This window comes from Vicia villosa, unplaced genomic scaffold (genome assembly GCF_029867415.1).
Source record: "Vicia villosa cultivar HV-30 ecotype Madison, WI unplaced genomic scaffold, Vvil1.0 ctg.001248F_1_1_3, whole genome shotgun sequence".
NCBI classification, from domain to species: domain Eukaryota; kingdom Viridiplantae; phylum Streptophyta; class Magnoliopsida; order Fabales; family Fabaceae; genus Vicia; species Vicia villosa.
This window is the reverse complement of record NW_026705550.1, coordinates 82,837-104,082: the sequence shown is the minus strand read 5'-3', so window position 1 is coordinate 104,082 and position 21,246 is coordinate 82,837. Positions and strand designations below refer to the sequence as shown.

Genomic DNA, 21,246 nt, shown 5'->3' with positions numbered 1-21,246 from the left:
GATATATTAAAATTGATTTTAGTATAATTTTTATTAATATTTTTATTAAAACTATACAAACATTATTATATATTATATATTAAAACTATTAATATTATACAAACATTAAAATTATTAAAGTTGTTTTTAGTATATTGATATATTAAAACTATTATTAAAATTATTATATATATTATAATATTTTACAGTATATAAAATAGATTATTATAAATATTAATATAAATTTAAAAAGAATATAATAGTTATATATATTATAAAGTTTTCATTTTTAAGAATATAATATAAATATATACTATAAAGTTCTCACTTTAAAAAATATATTTTTATAACTTAAATAAATTTTATATATGTAAAACTAATATAATAGTTATATATTATAAAGTTTTCATTTTTAATTTTTATTATATATATTATTTATTATAATGAGAAATATTATACTAAAAAAAATTTTAATAAAAAACAAAATATGTATATGTATATCATATATTTAATAAAAACATTTTTTATTTTTATTTTTTATTTTATTCATATATAATAGATTTAAAACTGAATTTGTATATATATGTTATAAAAACATAATATGCATGTGTTTGTATATTTCCAAATATAATAGTAATATTTCTTATTTCTTATTTTTTATTTTTATTACTATATATGTAACAAAAACATAACAGTAGTATTTTTATTAAATAATATTTCTAATACATGTAGTTTAAAATGTGTAGTTAAAAAAAATTATTTTATGGTTAAATATGTTCAATATAACGCGTGTAGTTAAAAATATTAGTAGTATTGTTACTAAATAATAGTTTTAAGAATAGTAAATATTAACTAGTATACGTCTAAGAAGAATATTAAGTTGATTAGTATTCTAACTCCAAATGACAATGATTGTATAAATGTGCACTATGGAATATTATCGGTATTATCGTAGTTGGATGTACGATAGAACATTTCCAGGAAGAATGGGACTTAAACCCAATTTTATAGTAGGAGTTGAAGGGTTTATAAGTTGGGCGTTTGCTCAGGAATTATGTCGAAGCGAAGGAGGAGTTAGGTGTCCCTGTCTTAAATGTGAATGTAGACCAATAATTAGTGACCCACAGGAAATAACAGCTCATTTGCATAGAAGGGGTTTCATTGCAAATTATTGGGTTTGGACGTTTAACGGTGAAGAACTGCCTAGTAACGTACAAGAGACTAGCAACTCTCATGCTTCAAGTAGTCGGCCGCCTGTGGAATATGAGGAAAACTTTAATCTGATTGGTGACATGGTTGAGGATGCTTTTGGTGTGAACGTGACCTATGATGAGCCTGAAGATTTTGGTGGGGAAGAGTTGCCGAATGAGGAAGCGTAGAAATTTTATCAGTTGTTGAATGAGATGAATGCCTATTTTCATAGTACCGGTGTACAATCAACATCCGGCGTCATTCATGCTGAATTTCCCTTATGGTTCAAGCAAAGATTGTCTACCGTGTTTCCACCAACTCCAGAAATACTCCATTTGAGAAACTTGGCAGAAGGCCCTATCCAAAGCGCAAATGAATGGCACACATACTTCGTGAACGGATATAAGTTTCACACTGAGGCATGGACCGAAGGGAAAAAACCATAAACAGTGGTGTATTTGTAAAAGGAGTTACAGATGGTGGTGAAGATGACTTTTATGGAGTTATTAAACATATCTACGAGTTGGTATACCATTACATGGATTCAGAAAATAAAGTTGTCTTGTTTTATTGTGAATGGTATGATCCAAGTAGAGGCACAAAAATAGACAGGTCATACGGTACTGTTGAGATTCAAATGAACCGGAAATACAAAGAGTATGATCCTTTCATAATGTCAAATATTGTTAGGCAAGTTTATTATGTACCTTATCCTTCATTTGTGACACGTAAAAGAGGATGGTGTGTTGCAATAAAAACAAAACCGCAAGGTCATATTGAAAATGGCGATCAAGTAGAAGATGTTGCCTATCAAGTTGATGATGTTGATCAAATTAATGAAGTGGTTGCAGCTGAAGACATTACAAGTTTGTCTGATACAATTGTTGAGGGACATCAAGTTGATGCATCTATATTGTTGGTTGAAAATAATGTGGATGAAGAGAATGATGAAGAGTTTGAATCCGATGACAACAATGAAGAGAATGACGAAGAGAACGACGAAGATAATGATGAAGAGAACGATGAAGAGAATGATGAAGAGAATGATGTGGATAGCGAAGATGAAGAATAACTAAACATTGAATGTATATTTATATGTTAATGAATATTTATTTATGTGTTAATGAATATTTATTTATGTGTTAATGAATATCTATTAAATATCTATTTATGTGTTAATGAATATTTATGTGTTAATGAATATTTATGTGTTGATGAATATTTATGTGTTGATGAATAATAAAATAGGTAAAATGCCACCTAAGAGTAAAGATAGTGGTAAGAAGTCCCAACGTCCGAGGATAGTAGTATGTGAGGCGCCTCCCATGGTCGTGTCTTCCCGCCCTCAGAGTGTTGATCCTATGTCTTTAGCCAGTACTCAGGCTTTTACCCCATTACTCTCCTCCCACACATTTCTGTCTGGGGTACCGCCATCCTTCCAATACTCAGCGGTACCGCCATCCTTCCAGCATCCTAGTGTGCCCTCGTCCTTCCAGCAGGCGGGAGGACCTAGCTTTCCATTCACACATACTGGTGTGCCCCCGCCCAGCTTTCCATTCGCCCATACTGGCATGCCTTCATCCTTCCAGCATACTGGAGGATCTGGTTTCTCATATCCCATGCAGATGACTTCCTCCTTTCAGCATACGGGAGGATCCAGCAGTACACCTCCGACACAGGCTGGACGATCTCCTAGTCCACGCCCCACACAGGCTGGACGATCTACCCGTCCACGTCCGACACAGGCTGGACGATCTCCTAGTCCACGCCCCACACAGGTTGGAGGTTCACGCACCCCACATCCCACACATGTACCAGCCCGTGAGGTTGATGAGGCAGTTGATGAGATAGACAGAGCTGATCTTCGTGGGAGGGATGATCCCGGTGAGATTCATGTCGTTGACGGTAGATTTTGGATTCATCCCGAAGGAAGCAAGTAAGTTTCCTATTTAAAAACTTTAATATATGTATACATTTTCATTTTTTATATAAATTTATATCTAACATTTTCATTTTTTGTTTTAGTTTTACGCCGAGTCGGACTGCTGCTAGGATTGTTAACTATATAATTCAGCAGATGTATAAATCAGCTTTTAAGAGCTATGGGGACGTCAAAAATAAAGATGAATGGTTTAGAATGTTTAAGGTATTGTTATTTATGTAGGTTATGCATTTAATTTATTGTTTTAGTTATAGTTATTTAAATAAAATTCTCATTATAATTACTTAACATTTTATTTTAATGTCATACAACATTATTGCAGGAGAAATGTGTGTGGGATCCTTTGAGTGAAAAAAGTGTTCAGAAAGTTTTCAATACCAGATGCTCTAAATGAATGTCTGATATGCTGCGGCGAGTAAGGGAGAATTATGAGCTTCACGGCATCCGTCCTAGCTGGATAGGCGAGGAGGTTTTTCAGGAGCTTGTAATATATTGGAGGACTCCACAATTCCGGGCTAAATCAGAAACCTTTAAGAAGATGAGGGCATCTGAAAAGGGCGGTTGTGTCAACACAGTTGGAAGTATTAGCACCGCCGAGCATGCCCGACGATTGGTAAAAGTTTTAAAATTTTTAAGTTACTTCTTTATTCATAATATAATTTACTAATTATTTTTAATTATATTATTTAGGCTAAGCAGTTGGGTAGAAGACCATTGATGCCTGAGCTGATTTCGAGGACCCGGACAAGGAGATCGGGAGGTGTTGTCGACGAGCGCACTAGGATGTATCTTGTAAGTGAAATTTACGTTGTTTATTTTTTTTATATTGATACAAAGTTTGTGATGTGAATTTCATGTGGCAATTGATAATTTGCCACGTGAAAATCATGTGGCAAATCATAAGTTGTGGCGTGAAAATAACGTGGCAACGTTTTAATATATTTTAATTTATAATATGTATATATTTATTTAGTATCATTAAATATGCATTTAAATATTTAACTTAATTTTTTTTATTGAATATTTGTGCAGGAAGAATATGATAGACGACTTGCCATTTTTCTGAAAAATAATCCTCAATTCATGCCAGCAGAGGGGGAGCCGCTTAACGCGGATGTTGATCACTACATTTGGTGTGACGTTATTAAAGATAAAGGGCCTAATGGTTGCTTTTTTGGGGCTGGAAATTTGGCGTCCAGCTATAGATCTGGTGACCGTAATCTGTTCCAAAGAGTTCAGGATGGAGAGGGTGGATCGCGTCAACCAAATCTGACACAGGAACAAACTGAATTAGTAAGGCAATTGGCGAGACGCGAAAGTGAGGCCCAGATCGAGATGATGCGGAAGAAGCAGTCTGATATGGAGGAGCAGCATGCGCGACAGATGGAGGGCATTATGAAGAAGCAAGCTGAGATGGAGGAGCAGATGAGACGGTTTATGCAAGGAGGAGGAAATTACAGTAATGCTCCTCCTCAAGAGCCGGAGGATGACGGGGTGGCTGATGATTTTAATCCGGATAACTATTTTCCGGATGATGCCTCTTAAAAACATTTTGTATTTTATTTGTTTTAAATTTTTTTTAATGTAAAATATTCTACATTTTAATTCATTAAAATATTAGTTTTAAATTTTTAATTTTATTTAATTGAATTTATTATATAATGTTTATTATATTAATTTATTTTATATAAATTTATTATATAAATTAGTTTTTATAGATTTTATTATATAAATTTTATTTTATAGATTTTATTATATAAATTTTATTATATATAAATTTTATTATATATATTTTATTATATATTATATTTTATTATATATTAATTAATTATATAAAATATATAAAATATATAAAATAAAACAAATCTAGCGTGAATAAATTTTTTTTTTTAAAAAAAGCATTTAATGTAGCGATGTGGGAAACACGTCGCTACATTGGTCAACAAACACACTTCCCCACACCTGCCACACCTGCTGTGTGTGCAGTGGGATGTTTCCTATGTAATCCTGTTGCGACGTGGGAGTCACGTCGCTACTTTCTGACGTGGTCTCCACGTCGCTACAATGTTGCCACGCGTGCTCCTGCGACATAAATGCTCACGTCGCTACTTTTTGTTTGCCACGTGATTTTGCATGTTGCGACGTGTAATCCACGTCGTTGCAGAGAACATTTTTTGTAGTGTACCTCATCAATTTATCAACAAATAAATCAAATAATTTCGTACTTTCCAGCATATCATCAAGAACATGACGGATGTTATTGGCGTTAAGGAGGTATTGCACAAAAGAGGTGTAGAAAAAGGGAGCGCTTCAGAGTATTCATGCACACATTCGTTTGATCCAAAACAAATTTACCTAGTTGAGTTGTTTTTGCATAAGGAAAACCCACATGAGGTATAGGTAAAGCTCGTCAACTCTATTCCAATTTCTAGGTTTCTTGTACAACACTTTAACAGTAACCTAATCTATTTTCTTGTAACTCTTATCTCTTATAACAATTTTTGAGGTACAGTGAATTAGAGAATTACCATTTTCCTCATACGAAGATAATTTTGATGAAATTGCTTAAATAAATTCTTTATATTTTCACTTACTTTCATTTTTATTATTTGACGTGATTTGTCAGTGTCTCGTGTGTTTATCTCATACCGGCAGAAATATATGTTTGTTGCATCTAAATATAAATAATTTTTATATTAAGAGTTGAACAAATTAAGAAACATATGATTATAAAATAAGGTTTAGTTTAGAAATTCTAAAGACTATTTTTTTTAACTCGTACCGGGATTCATTATAACAATTAATGTGAGAATGCCTCTAGAGAAATAAATTGATTTAGTCAAATACGATAATCAATTTCTTTGTATTTTCAATTATTATTATTTTTATTACTTGAAGCATTTTGTTTAGTTGTCATTGTTATTTTGCCAGAAACATCATTTGTACTTCTTTTAAGTGTCACAAGTGTTTGTCTCCATACCCACAAGTATATGTTTGTTGTATCTACAAATTCTCCAATACATAAAAAATATAAATTACTTTTTAAATGATGAACTAAAGATCATAAACTTTTTTTGGTTACTAAATTTAACAACAAAAGTATTATAGATATGCTTTCATTTGTATTATAAGTTACTGATAAACTAAGATACAAAGATACCAAGCCTCACAGTTGACACGCAAAAGGAATTGAGAACAAGAGATCGAACACTTTATTATTACATTGGAAGATAATATGTATTAAGAAGACAGCAACAAAGGCAGCATGGACAGTGATAGCATCATCAGTTGTAATTAGGATTGGCCAAAACGTAACCTTCAATAGCTTTGAAAAGGGCGTCACTCTTAGCTTTGCCTTCCTCAACCTCCTTTTCAATGGGCTTAGCATCTCCTTTGGTGTGATATTTAACAATCACCTTCCCCACAGATCCTCCATTTGGACCTTCAACCAATTTGGCCTCAAATGATATCTTCTCAACTATGTCCGATATACCGAAACCTCCAACTATACTGTAATTATATTCAAACTTTGCATCATCAATGGCTTCAACTTTGTGCAACACATACAAGGTTTGTCCTCCTTCGACGAAAGTGATCTTCTTGACAGTTCCAGGGCCACCATTTCCTTCAACGATTTCAACAGTCTTGATTGAATCAACAACCTTAGGAACGATGACATCAGCATCATGAACCACAGCTTTGAATAACTTAGCAGGTGCAACGGTAGAAGTGGTGTCATTCTCATATGTGAAAACCCCCATAATGCTTATTAATTAGATGAAGTTGTATAGTAAAGAGGAGTTTGAGAAGAAGATAGTATGTATAGTATTAGTGTGTATGTTGGTTTGTGTGACTTATCAGCATAATGCTCTCTATTTATAAGCACTCTGCCTTCTTTGCCTACTCAATTTATTCTTCAGTTGTTAGCGTGAATTTGTTGACTCACCATCACAAAACAATGAATCATTTTCAACATTTTATCAAACATTCTAGATAATCAATTTTAATAATGAATCATTTTCAACATTTTATCAAACATTCTAGATAATCAATTTTTATAATGGATCATTTTCAACATCTGTGTACTGTTTGTTTGCATCGAGTATTGTGAATTAAATTATACATTAATATAAGTTTAGTTTTGGCGTTCTAACTTATAATAATAACCATGATAAAAAATGCTAAAAAAATACTGTTTGTATGGGAGTTTTAATTTGATGAAAAAAATGCTAAAAGAAAATTCATGTAAAAAGAGATAAATAATAACCATGATAAAAATACTTCAATCAACTCCTCTATCTTTTGGTTCTTATATTTAGAGTTTGTTTGCCTTCAATGTTGTGAATTCAATAATAATCACGAGACACATAACTAAAACTAGTAACAAACTCGTGCGTTCGCACGGGTTCTGGTACGGGACGCGCATTTGTTTGAAATATATATATTTTTTAATAAATTAATATTTGTAAAAAAATAATAATTGAATGTATAATCAATAAAAAATATTTTGATCACTAACTTCATATCCCGCTAATAATCAATATTTTGATCAATAACTTCATGTTCCCATATACAAATATTAGTTTGATAAATAACTTCATGTCCTTGTATATCTTTAAAAATATTTTGATCAGTAACTTCATGTCCCGTTAATAATCAATATTTTGATCAGTAATTTCATGTTCCGTTAATAATCAATATTTTGATCAATAAATTCATATTCTCGTGTACAAAAGGTTTAGTAAAACATAATCTTCTTTTGCATCACATTTTAAACACTAAAACTAACTTAAAAAATATTATTAATTTTATTTTAAAAGTTTAAATTTTTTATATATTATTTTTTTTTAAAAGAATGACATTTTTATGGTAACAATTAATGCATAGGATTTAGACAAGTGATAGCAGTAGATTTCATTTTTTATACAAAAATTATTTCCTACCCTGATAGATTTAACTGGGTGGACAAAAATCCGTTGCAATTCCTTGAAAAGTGAAAAATACTAGTTGGAATGTGTAAAGCACACATTTTTAAAATCATCAACTTCTCTCTCTAATGGGTTTTCTCTTATACCATTTTTTAGTCAAAAATATTTGGATCATAAATATCATTTTTTTTATCTAAAAATATTTAGATCAATAATAAATTTTTTTCAGTATATAAATATTAAATTTTGTTTAGGTATCGTTTATAAAAATATCTGGATCAATGGTAAATTTTCGTAGATAAAAATATTTAGATAATAATAATTTTTTTTGTATACCATTTTTTAATCAAAAATATTTGGAACATAAATATCATTTTTCGTATATAAAAATCTTGAGATCAATAATAAATTTTTTTCCCGTATACAAATATTATTTTTGTTTAGGTATCGTTTAGAAAAATATGTAGACTAATAGTAAATTTTTAGATATAAAATTATTTAGATTAATAATACATTTTTTCCGCATACTATTTTTGGATGTTTTCGACTTTCTAGCTTCATGAACTTATCATGTGCACGCTCTTTCTTCCAATCCTAACTAAATAAAAAAAATACATAGTCTACATTCTAACTAATATGCTAGAGTATTAATAGGATTTGCAAAACTTATTAATCAAGGAAAGTAGCATGTTGTCAATTGAAAACATCTCTAATTACATTGATAGGTTTTCCAATGATTTAACTGCATGAGTGGTTACATCAGAAGGGTAGTAGACTATGAAGATCGACTACCAGCAACATTTGCAGAATGATTTAACTAGTAGTTATCATTATAGTATGAAGTAACACAATTTTATTTTTCATCCACCATACATAATTTTTCCATCCAATATATACTTACCAAAATTAATTAAAATCTCATTAAAATTATCTCAAAAAAAAAAAATAGACATTTCATGAAAAAAAGAAATAAAATAATTTCATCAAATATATGTTGTCCTTAAACAAAAATGTAGAGTAAATACTTATGAATTCAAATAAAACTTTATATTTTTTACACTTCAAGAATCCTATATTGTAGTGCTCTCTTACAATTAAATATGATGGGATGCTTTGACAAAAATAGTGACAAATCACATATTATATTATATTTTATATATATATATATATATATATATATATATATATATATATATATATATATATATATATATCAATAAAGTAAATGATAAATAATATTTTTTTTGACAAAGATAAATAATATTTTTTATTAATAATAATAATGATAAATGATTATTATTGACTAATATAATTATCAATCATGTGTCAAACCACAATAAATTTTTCCTTAAATGCTTACCAAATTCACACTATTCAAATTAAATACAGACCAAATTTTCTAATAAATTTAAAAGTCAAAAGCTTTTGTCCAATAAATCTTCTTTTTTATTTATTCCCCAAAACACTGTCAGAAAAAAAAAACACCATGAACATGATTTCAAAACATGAAATCTAATGAAAGTTTGATGAAAAAACATGGTTCCAAAAGCATAAATTATTTTCTCAACAATAATGAAATAGATGTTGCACAAAATTGTTTCTGAAAAAATTAATAAAAAATATTAATAAAATGAAACAAATAACTTAAAAATTTCATTTTTGCATGATTAATGGAACAAAAACAGTAAAAACTCAATCTTTTTTATAGAAAGAGATGAAAAGTGTAAAATCACATAATATGCGTAAAACTTCAAAAGAAACTAAAATAAAATTTAAACATGTAAAAAAAATTAAAATTCACCTTAAGATCTATATTTCTCTGTTTCCTTTCACCTTAAGATTGATAGATCTGAAGGTAAAAATCGGGTAGATCTCTTATAAAAATGGTAGATTTGAAGGTAAGAAACTTAGTATCTTGTAAAAGATCTGCAAAAATCAAAACAAAAATTATCAGAATAAAAATTATATAAAAATAAGTAGAAAAGAACATATAATAATAGGAGAAAGTGAGAAGAAAGGAGAGGAGAGGAGATGAGAAAAGAGCATAAAAACATTCACAAAAAATAAAATAAAAATGGTGGGGAAAAAATATGGTGCAATAGAAGAAAAAAATTTGGGACAGTGTGCATTGAAGATGAGAAAGAGATATTAGAAAAATAACGTTTAAAAGTTTGGGACAGTGTGCATTGAAAGAAAATAAATTATTTGAATAATAATAAAATAATATTTATTCATAGAAGAAGTAAAAAGGAAGTTTCACACATAAAGCAATAAAAAACTATGAAAATTGCTGAACGTTCAGGGCATACACGTGACAGTCTGGTTGTGCAAAAGGGTAAAATTATATTTGGTAGAACATCTTATTTTCTTATATTGTAGATACTTTACTCCCTTCAATAAACTCCTTTATCAATAATTTTTTTCTCATGAGATTTTCATTATTTTTTTCATTGAATATAAACGTTCAAATTTTTTAATATTTTATAAGTTATGGTTCACGCTGGTTATATGTATTTATTAAATGACTTTAAACACAAGAGTGAGAAGCGAAGAGTGAATTCTGAAATTTAAAATTCATGATAAATTTATTAAAGGGACTCCAAACAAATATACAATATATCCGGAAAAACAAAATATTGAACTTGTTAGAGGATGTAGTGCGATCATTCCATACAAATACCACCAAAGCAACTATATATTCAGGGAGTTTCAACAAAGCTTGCACTATACAACAACTAAATATTTTGATAAGTTTCAAATTTAGTCATTTATCATAAGCACTTATTAACTTAAAATACAAGAAATCACGTGAAAATCTAATAAATTTATCATAAAAAAAAGATAAACACAAGTTTGAACATTCTACTTGTGATATCTTGAGTATAGTTGAAATCCTCAAAGAAAGCACAAATTCCACAAGACGATAACGAAAAACTCGTTAGGCGGACCTCTAGGCGAGGCCAGAGGCTCGCCTAACTAGAGAGAGGCCAAAAATAGGGGAAGATAGGGCACCTTACTAACTCCATCTAGTTAGGCGAGCATATACGGTTGTAGATTTCTTATAAGTCAAACTACTTCAAGTTGAGTTCAGAACCTGATGACGTCACACACCTTTTTTTCAGAGTCCGAACCTGTTAACAAAAGCTACACACTAGACAGAAACTGTAAGAGTACTAAATTGTTTCTCTAAAATATCATGTAATGTTATCATCAAAACATAAGGGCAGATGCAGAATCAAATCTTCTTCTTATAGTAGATGAAAATAACTTTCCACTATCTAATGATGGTGACCCAACTAAAATAACATCTAAAGCCACATCAAGAAAAGACACAATATTGAAGTGTCTATATGATAGATACATCTGGCAAAGAATCTCGTAGCCTAATAGGAATGAAAGAGAGGAAGTATGAAAGCTCGTCAGGCTATGTCTTTCTGAGTAGCTAGAATTTTGTAAAAGTAAGGGAGCAGCCGCTAATTTCTAAGGCAAGCTACACACACAGACACAAAAAGTTGTTTTCTAACCATTTTACATCTTAATTTTTTAAAAAAATGAGCCAAGTGATTAAGGAATTGTTCCCTATTTTTTAAAAGATTTTTGGAACTAACCAATCTATTAGGGACTTAAGCCAATCGATTGGAAAAACTTTTCTGAGCTAGTCACTCGATTGAAGCATTAAGCCAATCGATTAGAGAAGGGACAAACGTTTAACCAAATGACTAGGACAACACCTTAATGAATTGCAACGGCTATGAATCCTTTCTTTCTTTTCATAAATCAAAATCAATTAATTTTAGGGCTTCCAATTGATTGGAGCGTTATGCCAATCGATTGAATCATCAATTCTACCCATGGACCATTTCCTTTTCTAATTTTTTCATCACCTATATAAAGGAGGTTCGCCTCCTCTACATTTCACGCCATTATCCAAACCTTTATATTTTTTTTGGAATTTTTCTCTCTTCTCTACCTAGAAATATTTCTTTGTCACTTAAGTTTCCTTAGTGCTTTTGAGTGAAATTTTACTTATGAGGAAGAGTTTGTAAGTGGTCATGTTGTTTGTTTAAGTTTTGAGAGTGTGATACTTTTGAGAGACTAAGTTTGGTTTGTGAGATAAATTAGTCACATAATCTCTATCTTGGTTTCTTGAGCTTTGTAAGAAATTTTTTGTTTGATTATTGAGGTAAGCCTGAAAATCTTTAAAGGTTTGTTAGATTAGCCTTGGGTAAAAGCTATCCTGTGTAGGGGATAATCCTGTAAAATCGCAAGATCAGATTGTATTAAGGTTCGGGGATATAACCTGTAAAAGCTTAAAGTTTATAGTCAAGATCTCCAAAATATCTCTTGGGGGCAGAAGTGAGCCAATGTTCGGCCGAACCTGTATAAATATATGGTGCAATCTCTCTATCCCGTGTCCTCTTTAATTTCCGCTTTTTACTTATTGTTCTTTACTTTTAACTATTATACTCTACCTTTAAGAAACTACTAATACAATTTTAAGTACATTTTCAAAAATCAAAAAAGTAATTGCGAATTTGGAATACCATAATTCACCCTCTCCTCTTGTGCTTGAAGCCACTTGTCCAATAAATGGTACATGCAAATTACAAACAAATAATACAAGTGCGATAAAGAAAATTACAAACACACATAGAATAAATAATTGAGGAAACATCAAAATAATGATACCGGCTACAATGCAATTTTAATCTTCCCTTTTTTGAAGTTTGGAAAACTTGGGATATTATTGTTATTTTATTTGAGTGATAGTTGAACTTTGTAATTTGTGTTCCAAGATGAAATTGACTCAGGACTTTTTGAACAGCACACAACAATTGATATTACACACATGGAATCTTAAGTTATCTAATTCCTTTGCATTAAACACTTAATGCGCGTAAATATCACGATAATATCGCAATTCGTTCTCCCCTTAGACAAAAATCAAAAAGAGATAATGTAAAAAACATACACGACTCACAGAGATGAATCCAAAATGAGGTACTAGCCTGTACAACATGTCATACAATAACAAACTAATTTAATATATAACTAGTGTACTTTAACTTATTAACGCACAATCAACACACTTTCAGGAAAAAAACAAGATACACAATAAACTAGCATACAAAAATATAGATAGAACATCAACCAAACTAGAATAATGGACAAATTATGCCATACAAAATACTATCCAAAACATCCATATAATATTAATATCCAAAAAGTACGAAAATAATAACAATGATCAACATATACATGAAAGTTGGAAAAAAAACATAAATAGTTATAAGTGATAATGATGCAAATGATGATATGATATAATATGGTATGCTAGGCTAGGCTATGGAAGGTTGGATGGGAAAGAATAAGGGGCATGGTCAAAATCAAGATCAAGGCTAAATTCTGAACCCTTAAGGGACTCAACAACTTCCTTGATTCTTGTAACCAAGGTGATCATATGGTCTTCTCTAGTAACCATATGGTCTTCTACAGCTATAGCTTCATTAACTTCAGCATCAAGATAGGCAATGAGGCTATCCTCTTTTAGACAGGCTGAAGTCTGAAATGTATCAACACCAACATCCATATAGGCCTTCATAATAGGAGGCAATGCATCTAGTGCAATAGCAAGTCGGGCAAATAAAGTAGAAGGAGCAGAGAGCCTTCCTAGAATACAACCTTCCAAAGCATCTTCATTTGCAACAAACTTGTCATCATAGGACTTTCCATGGACAGCCTAATAATACCATCATTTTTTATCCTTGTAGTACCTCATCAATTTATCAACAAATGAATCAAATAATTTCGTACTTTCCAGCATATCATCAAGAACATGACGGATGTTATTGGCGTTAAGGAGGTATTGCACAAAAGAGGTGTAGAAAAAGGGAGCGCTTCAGAGTATTCATGCACACATTCGTTTGATCCAAAACAAATTTACCTAGTTGAGTTGTTTTTGCATAAGGAAAACCCACATGAGGTATAGATAAAGCTCGTCAACTCTATTCCAATTTCTAGGTTTCTTGTACAACACTTTAACAGTAACCTAATCTATTTTCTTGTAACTCTTATCTCTTATAACAATTTTTGAGGTACAGTGAATTAGAGAATTACCATTTTCCTCATACGAAGATAATTTTGATGAAATTGCTTAAATAAATTCTTTATATTTTCACTTACTTTCATTTTTATTATTTGACGTGATTTGTCAGTGTCTCGTGTGTTTATCTCATACCGACAGAAATATATGTTTGTTGCATCTAAATATAAATAATTTTTATATTAAGAGTTGAACAAATTAAGAAACATATGAATATATGATTATAAAATAAGGTTTAGTTTAGAAATTCTAAAGACTATTTTTTTTAACTCGTACCGGAATTCTTTATAACAATTAATGTGAGAATGCCTCTCTAGAGAAATAAATTGATTTAGTCAAATACGATAATCAATTTCTTTGTATTTTCAATTATTATTATTTTTATTACTTGAAGCATTTTGTTTAGTTGTCATTGTTATTTTGCCAGAAACATCATTTGTACTTCTTTTAAGTGTCACAAGTGTTTGTCTCCATACCCACAAGTATATGTTTGTTGTATCTACAAATTCTCCAATACATAAAAAATATAAATTACTTTTTAAATGATGAACTAAAGATCATAAACTTTTTTTGGTTACTGAATTTAACAACAAAAGTATTATAGATATGCTTTCATTTGTATTATAAGTTATTGAAAAACGAAGATACAAAGATACCAAGCCTCACAATTGACACGCAAAAGGAATTGAGAACAAGAGATCGAATACTTTATTATTACATAGGAAGATAATATGTATTAAGAAGACAGCAACAAAGGCAGCATGGACAGTGATGGTATGATAGTATCATCAGTTGTAATTAGGATTGGCCAAAACGTAACCTTCAATAGCTTTGAAAAGGGCGTCACTCTTAGCTTTGCCTTCCTCAACCTCCTTTTCAATGGGCTTAGCATCTCCTTTGGTGTGATATTTAACAATCACCTTCCCCACAGATCCTCCATTTGAACCTTCAACCAATTTGGCCTCAAATGATATCTTGTCAACTATGTCCGATATACCGACTCCTCCAACTATACTGTAATTATATTCAAACTTTTCATCATCAATACCTTCAATTTTATGCAACACATACAAGGTTTGTCCTCCTTCAACGAAAGTGATCTTCTTGACAGTGCCAGGGCCACCATTTCCTTCAACGATTTCAACATTCTTGATTGAATCAACAACCTTTGGAATGATGACATCAGCATCATGAACCACAGCTTTGAATAACTTAGCAGGTGCAACGGTAGAAGTGGTATCATTCTCATATGTGAAAACACCCATAATGCTTATTGATTTGAAGTATTAAAGTGGAGTTTGAGAAGAAGAAGATAGTAAGTATGTATGTATGTATGTTGGTGTGTGTGACTTATGAGCACTGGATAGCTTTGTATTTATAGGCACTCTGCCTTCTTTGCCGACCTCAATTTATGACCCGGCTGTTGGTGTCAATTTGTTGACTCTCTGTCACAAACATGACAATTTGTTGGCCAATTGATATTATTTTTCTGTTCATACCTTTTATCAACATTCATGCTGCTACATAAATTGGTATAATAAAGTGATGTATATAATAATAAAAAGATAATACCGCTAACTTCATACACGTTGCATTCAAATTCAATCAAGTTCGACGGATCAAATTCAACAATTGTGTACTTTTTGTTTACATTAAATGTTATAAATTCATGTTGTTTAATGTGGACTAAAGTCTAAAACTAATGATGCCCTTTTAGAAAAGGACTTTTTTTTTTTTAAAAAATACTGAATACAGAGAGATAGAAGAGACTGGTAGTATATATTTTCTCGTAAAACGATTGGTGCATTCGTTTATATGTCAAGAGGTGGTATATATAGTGTTGCTACTACTATCATGTTACTGTGCATGGCTACTGTGCAAAGTTGAAAACTTTGTGTGATTGATGGACATGTACTGTTTGTTACTATTTCAAAATATAATAATAATCGTTTATTATAACACTCCCCCTTTTGAAATATTTGCCGCAGTGCTCCGTTGAAGTTTTGTTGAGACGAATCCTATGGAAACATAAGTTGCCTCGTTAAAAATCTTATTAGGAAAAACCCATTGGGATAAAAACCTTAATAAGGGAAAAAGAGTACAACATTATGCTCCCCCTCAACAGAACATATATAGGTCTTCTTTAAAGATCTCGAAGGTGACGCATTCCAATACTTTGCACATGCTTCTTGAAAATTGATGTAGGAAGTGCCTTTGTAAAAAGATCTGCCACGTTATCACTTGAACGAATATACTGAATATCAACCTCTTTGTTTCTTTCCAGTTCTTGTGTGAATGAGAAAAACTTTGGAGGGATATGCTTGGTTCTGTCACTTTTTATGTAACCTCCTTTCATCTGGGTAACACATGCCGCATTGTCTTCATACAAAATTGTTGGATTATTATCAATTGGTAAATCAGACGCTCCCTTGATATGTCGAGTTACCGATCGTAACCACCTACACTCTTTGCTTGCTTCATGAAGGGCAATTACTTCTGCATGATTTGAAGAAGTTGCTACAAGAGTTTGCTTTTGAGATCTCCATGATATTGCAGTGTTATCATATGTGAATATATATCCAGTTTGTGATTTAGCATTATGTGGATCTGACAAATATCCTGCATCTGCATAACCAAGCAAAACTGGTTTTGTATTGTTAGAATAAAATAAACCAAGATTAGATGTACCTCGAAGATATCGAAATATATGCTTTATTCCTTTCCAATGTCTTTTAGTAGGGCATGAACTAAATCTTGCTAGTAAATTCACTGCAAAAGCTATATCGAGTCTTGTATAGTTAGCAAGGTACATGAGTGCCCCAATGGCACTGAGGTATGGAACTTCTGCGCCAAGATCCTCTTCGTTACTTTCCTTAGGCCTAAAAGGATCCTTTTCAATATTAAGGGTTCTACCCATCATTGGACTACTTAAAGGATTTGCCTTGTCCATGTTGAACCTTCTCAATACCCTTTCTGTATAATTTGATTGGTGTACTAATATACCATTTTTAGTGTACTCAATTTGTAAACCAAGGCAGAATCTGGTTTTTCCCAAATCTTTCATTTCAAATTCTTTCTTTAAATAATTTCTTGCTTCTTTGATTTCTTTATTAGTCCCAATGATATTTAAATCATCAACATAAACAGCAATTATTACAAATCCGGATATTGTTTTTCTTATAAAAACACAAGGGCAAATAGGATTATTCTCATAGCCTTCTTTAAGTAAATATTCACTTAGTCTATTGTACCACATGCGCCCGGATTGTTTTAACCCATACAATGACCTCTGCAACTTAATTGCATACATTTCTCTAGGTTTTGATGTCTCAGGCATTTTAAATCCTTCTGGGATCTTCATGTATATATATCAGTATCAAGTGATCCATATAAATAAGCAGTAACAACATCCATAAGATACATATCAAGATTGTTAAATACTGATAAACCAATTAAATAACGAAAAGTAATGGCATCCATAATAGGAGAATATGTTACCTCATAATCAATTCCTCGTCTTTGGTAAAAACCTTGTGCAACGAGACGAGCTTTGTATTTGACAATCTCATTTTTCTCATTTTGTTTTCTTACAAAAACCCATTTGTACCCAACAGGTTTTACACCTTTAGGTATAGCCACAATAGAGCCAAATACTTTTTGATTATTAAGAGAATTTAACTCAGTATCTATAGCAACTTTCCAATTTTTCCAGTCATGTCTATTTTGACATTCATTCATAGTTCGTGGTTCTGGATCATCATTAATAATTTCACATGCAATGGAAAATGAAAATATTTCATCTATATTCATACCTTTTCGGTTCCACAAATTTCCCGTATCAACATAATTAATTGAAATCTCAAGATCATTCTTATTTCTAGTTTCACTATCAATGATCTCATTTTCATCATCTTGTGCTTCTTCGAGAGCATGCTTTTCAATTTTGGACTTATCATTATCTAGTGTCTTTTCAAGATCACTTTCATTCATATTCACCTTTTCTATTCCCTTTCTTTTTCGGGGATTTTTGTCTTTGGATCCCATAGGTCGGCCACGTTTCTAGTGTGCCTTAGATGTACTTGCTTCATTATTTTGATTTGAAATCTCAATCCTAGCTGGGACATTTATAGTCGGTATATGTGACTTTGTTACTCTTTTCAAATCAGTAAATGAATATGGCAATTCATTTGCTAAATCTTGTAAGTGAACTATTTTCTTTACATTTTCTTCCCACGATCTATTATATGGGTCCAAATGTAATAAATGAGGTACATGCCATGTTATGTCATTTTCTGATTTTTTATTCTCTCCCCTTAGAGTTGGAAATATAGTTTCGTCAAAATGACAATCAGCAAATCTTGCCTGAAAAACATCACCTGTTAAAGGTTCAAGATATCTAATAATAGATGGTGATTCATACCCCACATATATACCTAACCTCCTTTGAGGACCCATCTTTGTTCTTTGTGGTGGTGATATTGGGACATATATTGCACATCCAAAAATCTTTAAATGAGAAATATTTGGTTCCTTACCAATTGCAAGTTGATAAGGGGTATGTTTATGATCAGCACTTGGCCTTAGACGGATGAGTGCTGCAGCATGTAAAATTGCATGACCCCAAACAGTAACTGGTAGTTTAGTTCTCATTATTAATGGTCTAACAATATATTGAAGACGTTTGATTAATGACTCAGCTAAACCATTTTGTGTATGTACATGAGGAACAGGATGTTCAACAGTAATACCAATTGACATGTAATAATTATTAAATGATTCAGATGTAAATTCACCAGCATTGTCAAGTCTAATTTTCTTTATAGTATAATCAGGAAATTGAGCTCTAAGTTTAATTATTTGTGCAAGAATACATAAACTAGAAGCATACATATGACCACAAGCATACATATGACCATCTACTAGAAGCATCAATTAATACCATAAAATACCTGAATGGTCCTGACGGTGGATGGATAGGTCCACATATGTCTCCTTGAATTCTTTCAAGAAATGCAGGCGATTCTGTCTGAATCTTTCCTGGTGAATGCTTTGTTATTAGTTTGCCAAGTGAGCAAGCTTCACATGGTTTATCATCTTGTGTAAGTTTTAAACTTTTCAATGGATGACCATGTGTACTTTCAACTATTTTACGCATCATTGTTGAACCAGGGTGACCTAAACGGTCATGCCATAAAACCACAAATTTGGGATCTTCTTTTACTACTAAATTGCATTCAATTTCATGTATATATGTGTAATGTAAACCAGAAGGCAATTTTGGTAGTTTTTCTAAAATTTTCTTCTTTCCCAAAACATTAGAAGTAATATTAATGTATTTCATATTATCTTCAGTTGCAATTTCAGTATCGTATCCTTGACGATATATGTCATTAAAACTCAACAAATTTCTCTTTGATTTTGGAGAGTATAAAGCATTGTTAATGACAAATTTTGTCTCATTTGGTAATATGAACATAGCATTACCTGTTCCTTCAATCAAATCTGCAGGACCTGAGATTGTATTTATTATACCTTTAGTGGGATTTATTTCAGTAAAATATTTCTTACTTTTGAGGATTGTGTGTGTAGTTCCACTGTCCGGAATGCAAATGTCTTTGACATGTTCCATGTATAACCTTCTTAAAATAGACATAAGATTAAATAGAGTAAATTAACAACATATTAAACATTATTATTTCATGCAAACATAAGATACATCTCAACAACATACAAATGCTTAAGTTGATACATATTTCAAATAAAAAACAAGCACACCAAACATTATTCAAATACATATTTTAAATAGTTACTTAATCAGTTTCACCTCCAACAAAGTCAGCAGTCTCAAAATAAGTATTATTGTTTCTGGGTTCAATCTCATTAAAATTCACTTATTTTCTCTTTTCTTCAACAGATGCCATTGGTCTTTTACACAAGTGTTCTGGTGTTCTACACACCTTAGACCAATGGCCATTCTTTCCGCATCTGTAGCATATATCTTCATAATTCCTTGAGGGACCTTCTTGAATATACTTACCCTTTCCTTTGCGATTCCAATTATTTTGGTCATATCTGGGGGATCTATAATTATTCATATGACCTCATCCACGTCCTCTACCACGAAAATAGTTTCGACCGTGGAAAAGGTTTCGACCATGATATCCTCCTTCATTTTGACCATCAAAACGAGCATGACCATTATTAACATCAGAACGAACATGACCACCACGTCTCTTAAGACGATTAAAGCCACCACGCCCACGATTAAAGGTCGTGGCATTAATTTCAGGATATGGCATTGTCCCTGTGGGTTGTGCCTGGTGGTTTTTTATAAGGAGCTCATTATTTTGTTCTGCCACCAGAAGAGCTGCAACTAAATCAAAATACTCAGTGTATTCCCTCATTCTATATTGTTGTTGCAATAATACCTGAGATGCATGGAAAGTTGAAAAAGTTTTTTCCAACTTTTCTTTTTCAGTTATAGTTTTTCCACAAAATTCTAGCTTTGCTGTAATCTGGTGCATAGCAGAATTATATGCAATGAGAGTTTTGTAATCTTGGAACCGTAACTTGTTCCACTGATCCATTAATGAGGGTAACAGGACTTTCTTCTGATGTCCAAATCTTGCTTTAATTTTGTCCCATAAAATCTTGGGATCTTTAGCATTTGAGTATTCTGTTTACAATCCATCGTCAAAATGGTGCTTTATTATTCTGTTAACTTTTGACTTTTTCTTTTCCATTTCTTCTGGGTCATCTGTTGTTTTTCCAGAACTGTCTCCTTCAAGGATTTTGTTAAGTCCCTCACATGAAAGGTACTCTATTAAATTGTTGTTCCAGGTTATGAAGTTCTCCCCAGTTATGCTTAGAATTTTGAATTGATGCTTAAGATTGGACATGATTATATCTATAATTCAGATGAACATAATCAATATTTAAAAACTAAAAGAAATATCAATTTATTCAATCACAAAATTCATGATTACACATTATTTAAAACCTCTACTAACAAACCAAGCTATGATAAGTAATGGTAAGACGAGAATTATTATTAAAGCTACAAAATCATTACCTAATTCTTCATGCATAATAAGACTGAAAAT

The 21,246-nt window shown here is 31.4% G+C and overlaps 3 protein-coding genes across 3 annotated transcripts; all 3 read right to left on the bottom strand.

The window, feature by feature from the left end:
- Positions 1 to 6,147: 6,147 nt before the first annotated feature.
- LOC131634184 (ABA-responsive protein ABR18-like) lies at positions 6,148 to 6,960 on the bottom strand. Its single transcript, XM_058904839.1, has one exon. It carries the CDS (start codon positions 6,871 to 6,873, stop codon positions 6,397 to 6,399), a length of 477 nt encoding a protein of 158 aa, XP_058760822.1. The 5' UTR covers positions 6,874 to 6,960; the 3' UTR covers positions 6,148 to 6,396.
- Positions 6,961 to 14,731: 7,771 nt separating this feature from the next.
- LOC131634189 (ABA-responsive protein ABR18-like) lies at positions 14,732 to 15,507 on the bottom strand. The gene has a single exon (XM_058904845.1). It carries the CDS (start codon positions 15,406 to 15,408, stop codon positions 14,932 to 14,934), a length of 477 nt encoding a protein of 158 aa, XP_058760828.1. The 5' UTR covers positions 15,409 to 15,507; the 3' UTR covers positions 14,732 to 14,931.
- Positions 15,508 to 20,244: 4,737 nt separating this feature from the next.
- Positions 20,245 to 20,730, bottom strand: LOC131634194 (uncharacterized). The gene has a single exon (XM_058904850.1). It carries the CDS (start codon positions 20,728 to 20,730, stop codon positions 20,245 to 20,247), a length of 486 nt encoding a protein of 161 aa, XP_058760833.1.
- Between the last annotated feature and the right edge of the window lie 516 nt (positions 20,731 to 21,246).

Coding starts and splice junctions, on each gene's coding strand:
- LOC131634194 (XM_058904850.1), bottom strand. CDS start 20,730: ATGGATCAGTGGAACAAGTTACGGTTCCAAGATTACAAAACTCTCATT.
- LOC131634184 (XM_058904839.1), bottom strand. CDS start 6,873: ATGGGGGTTTTCACATATGAGAATGACACCACTTCTACCGTTGCACCT.
- LOC131634189 (XM_058904845.1), bottom strand. CDS start 15,408: ATGGGTGTTTTCACATATGAGAATGATACCACTTCTACCGTTGCACCT.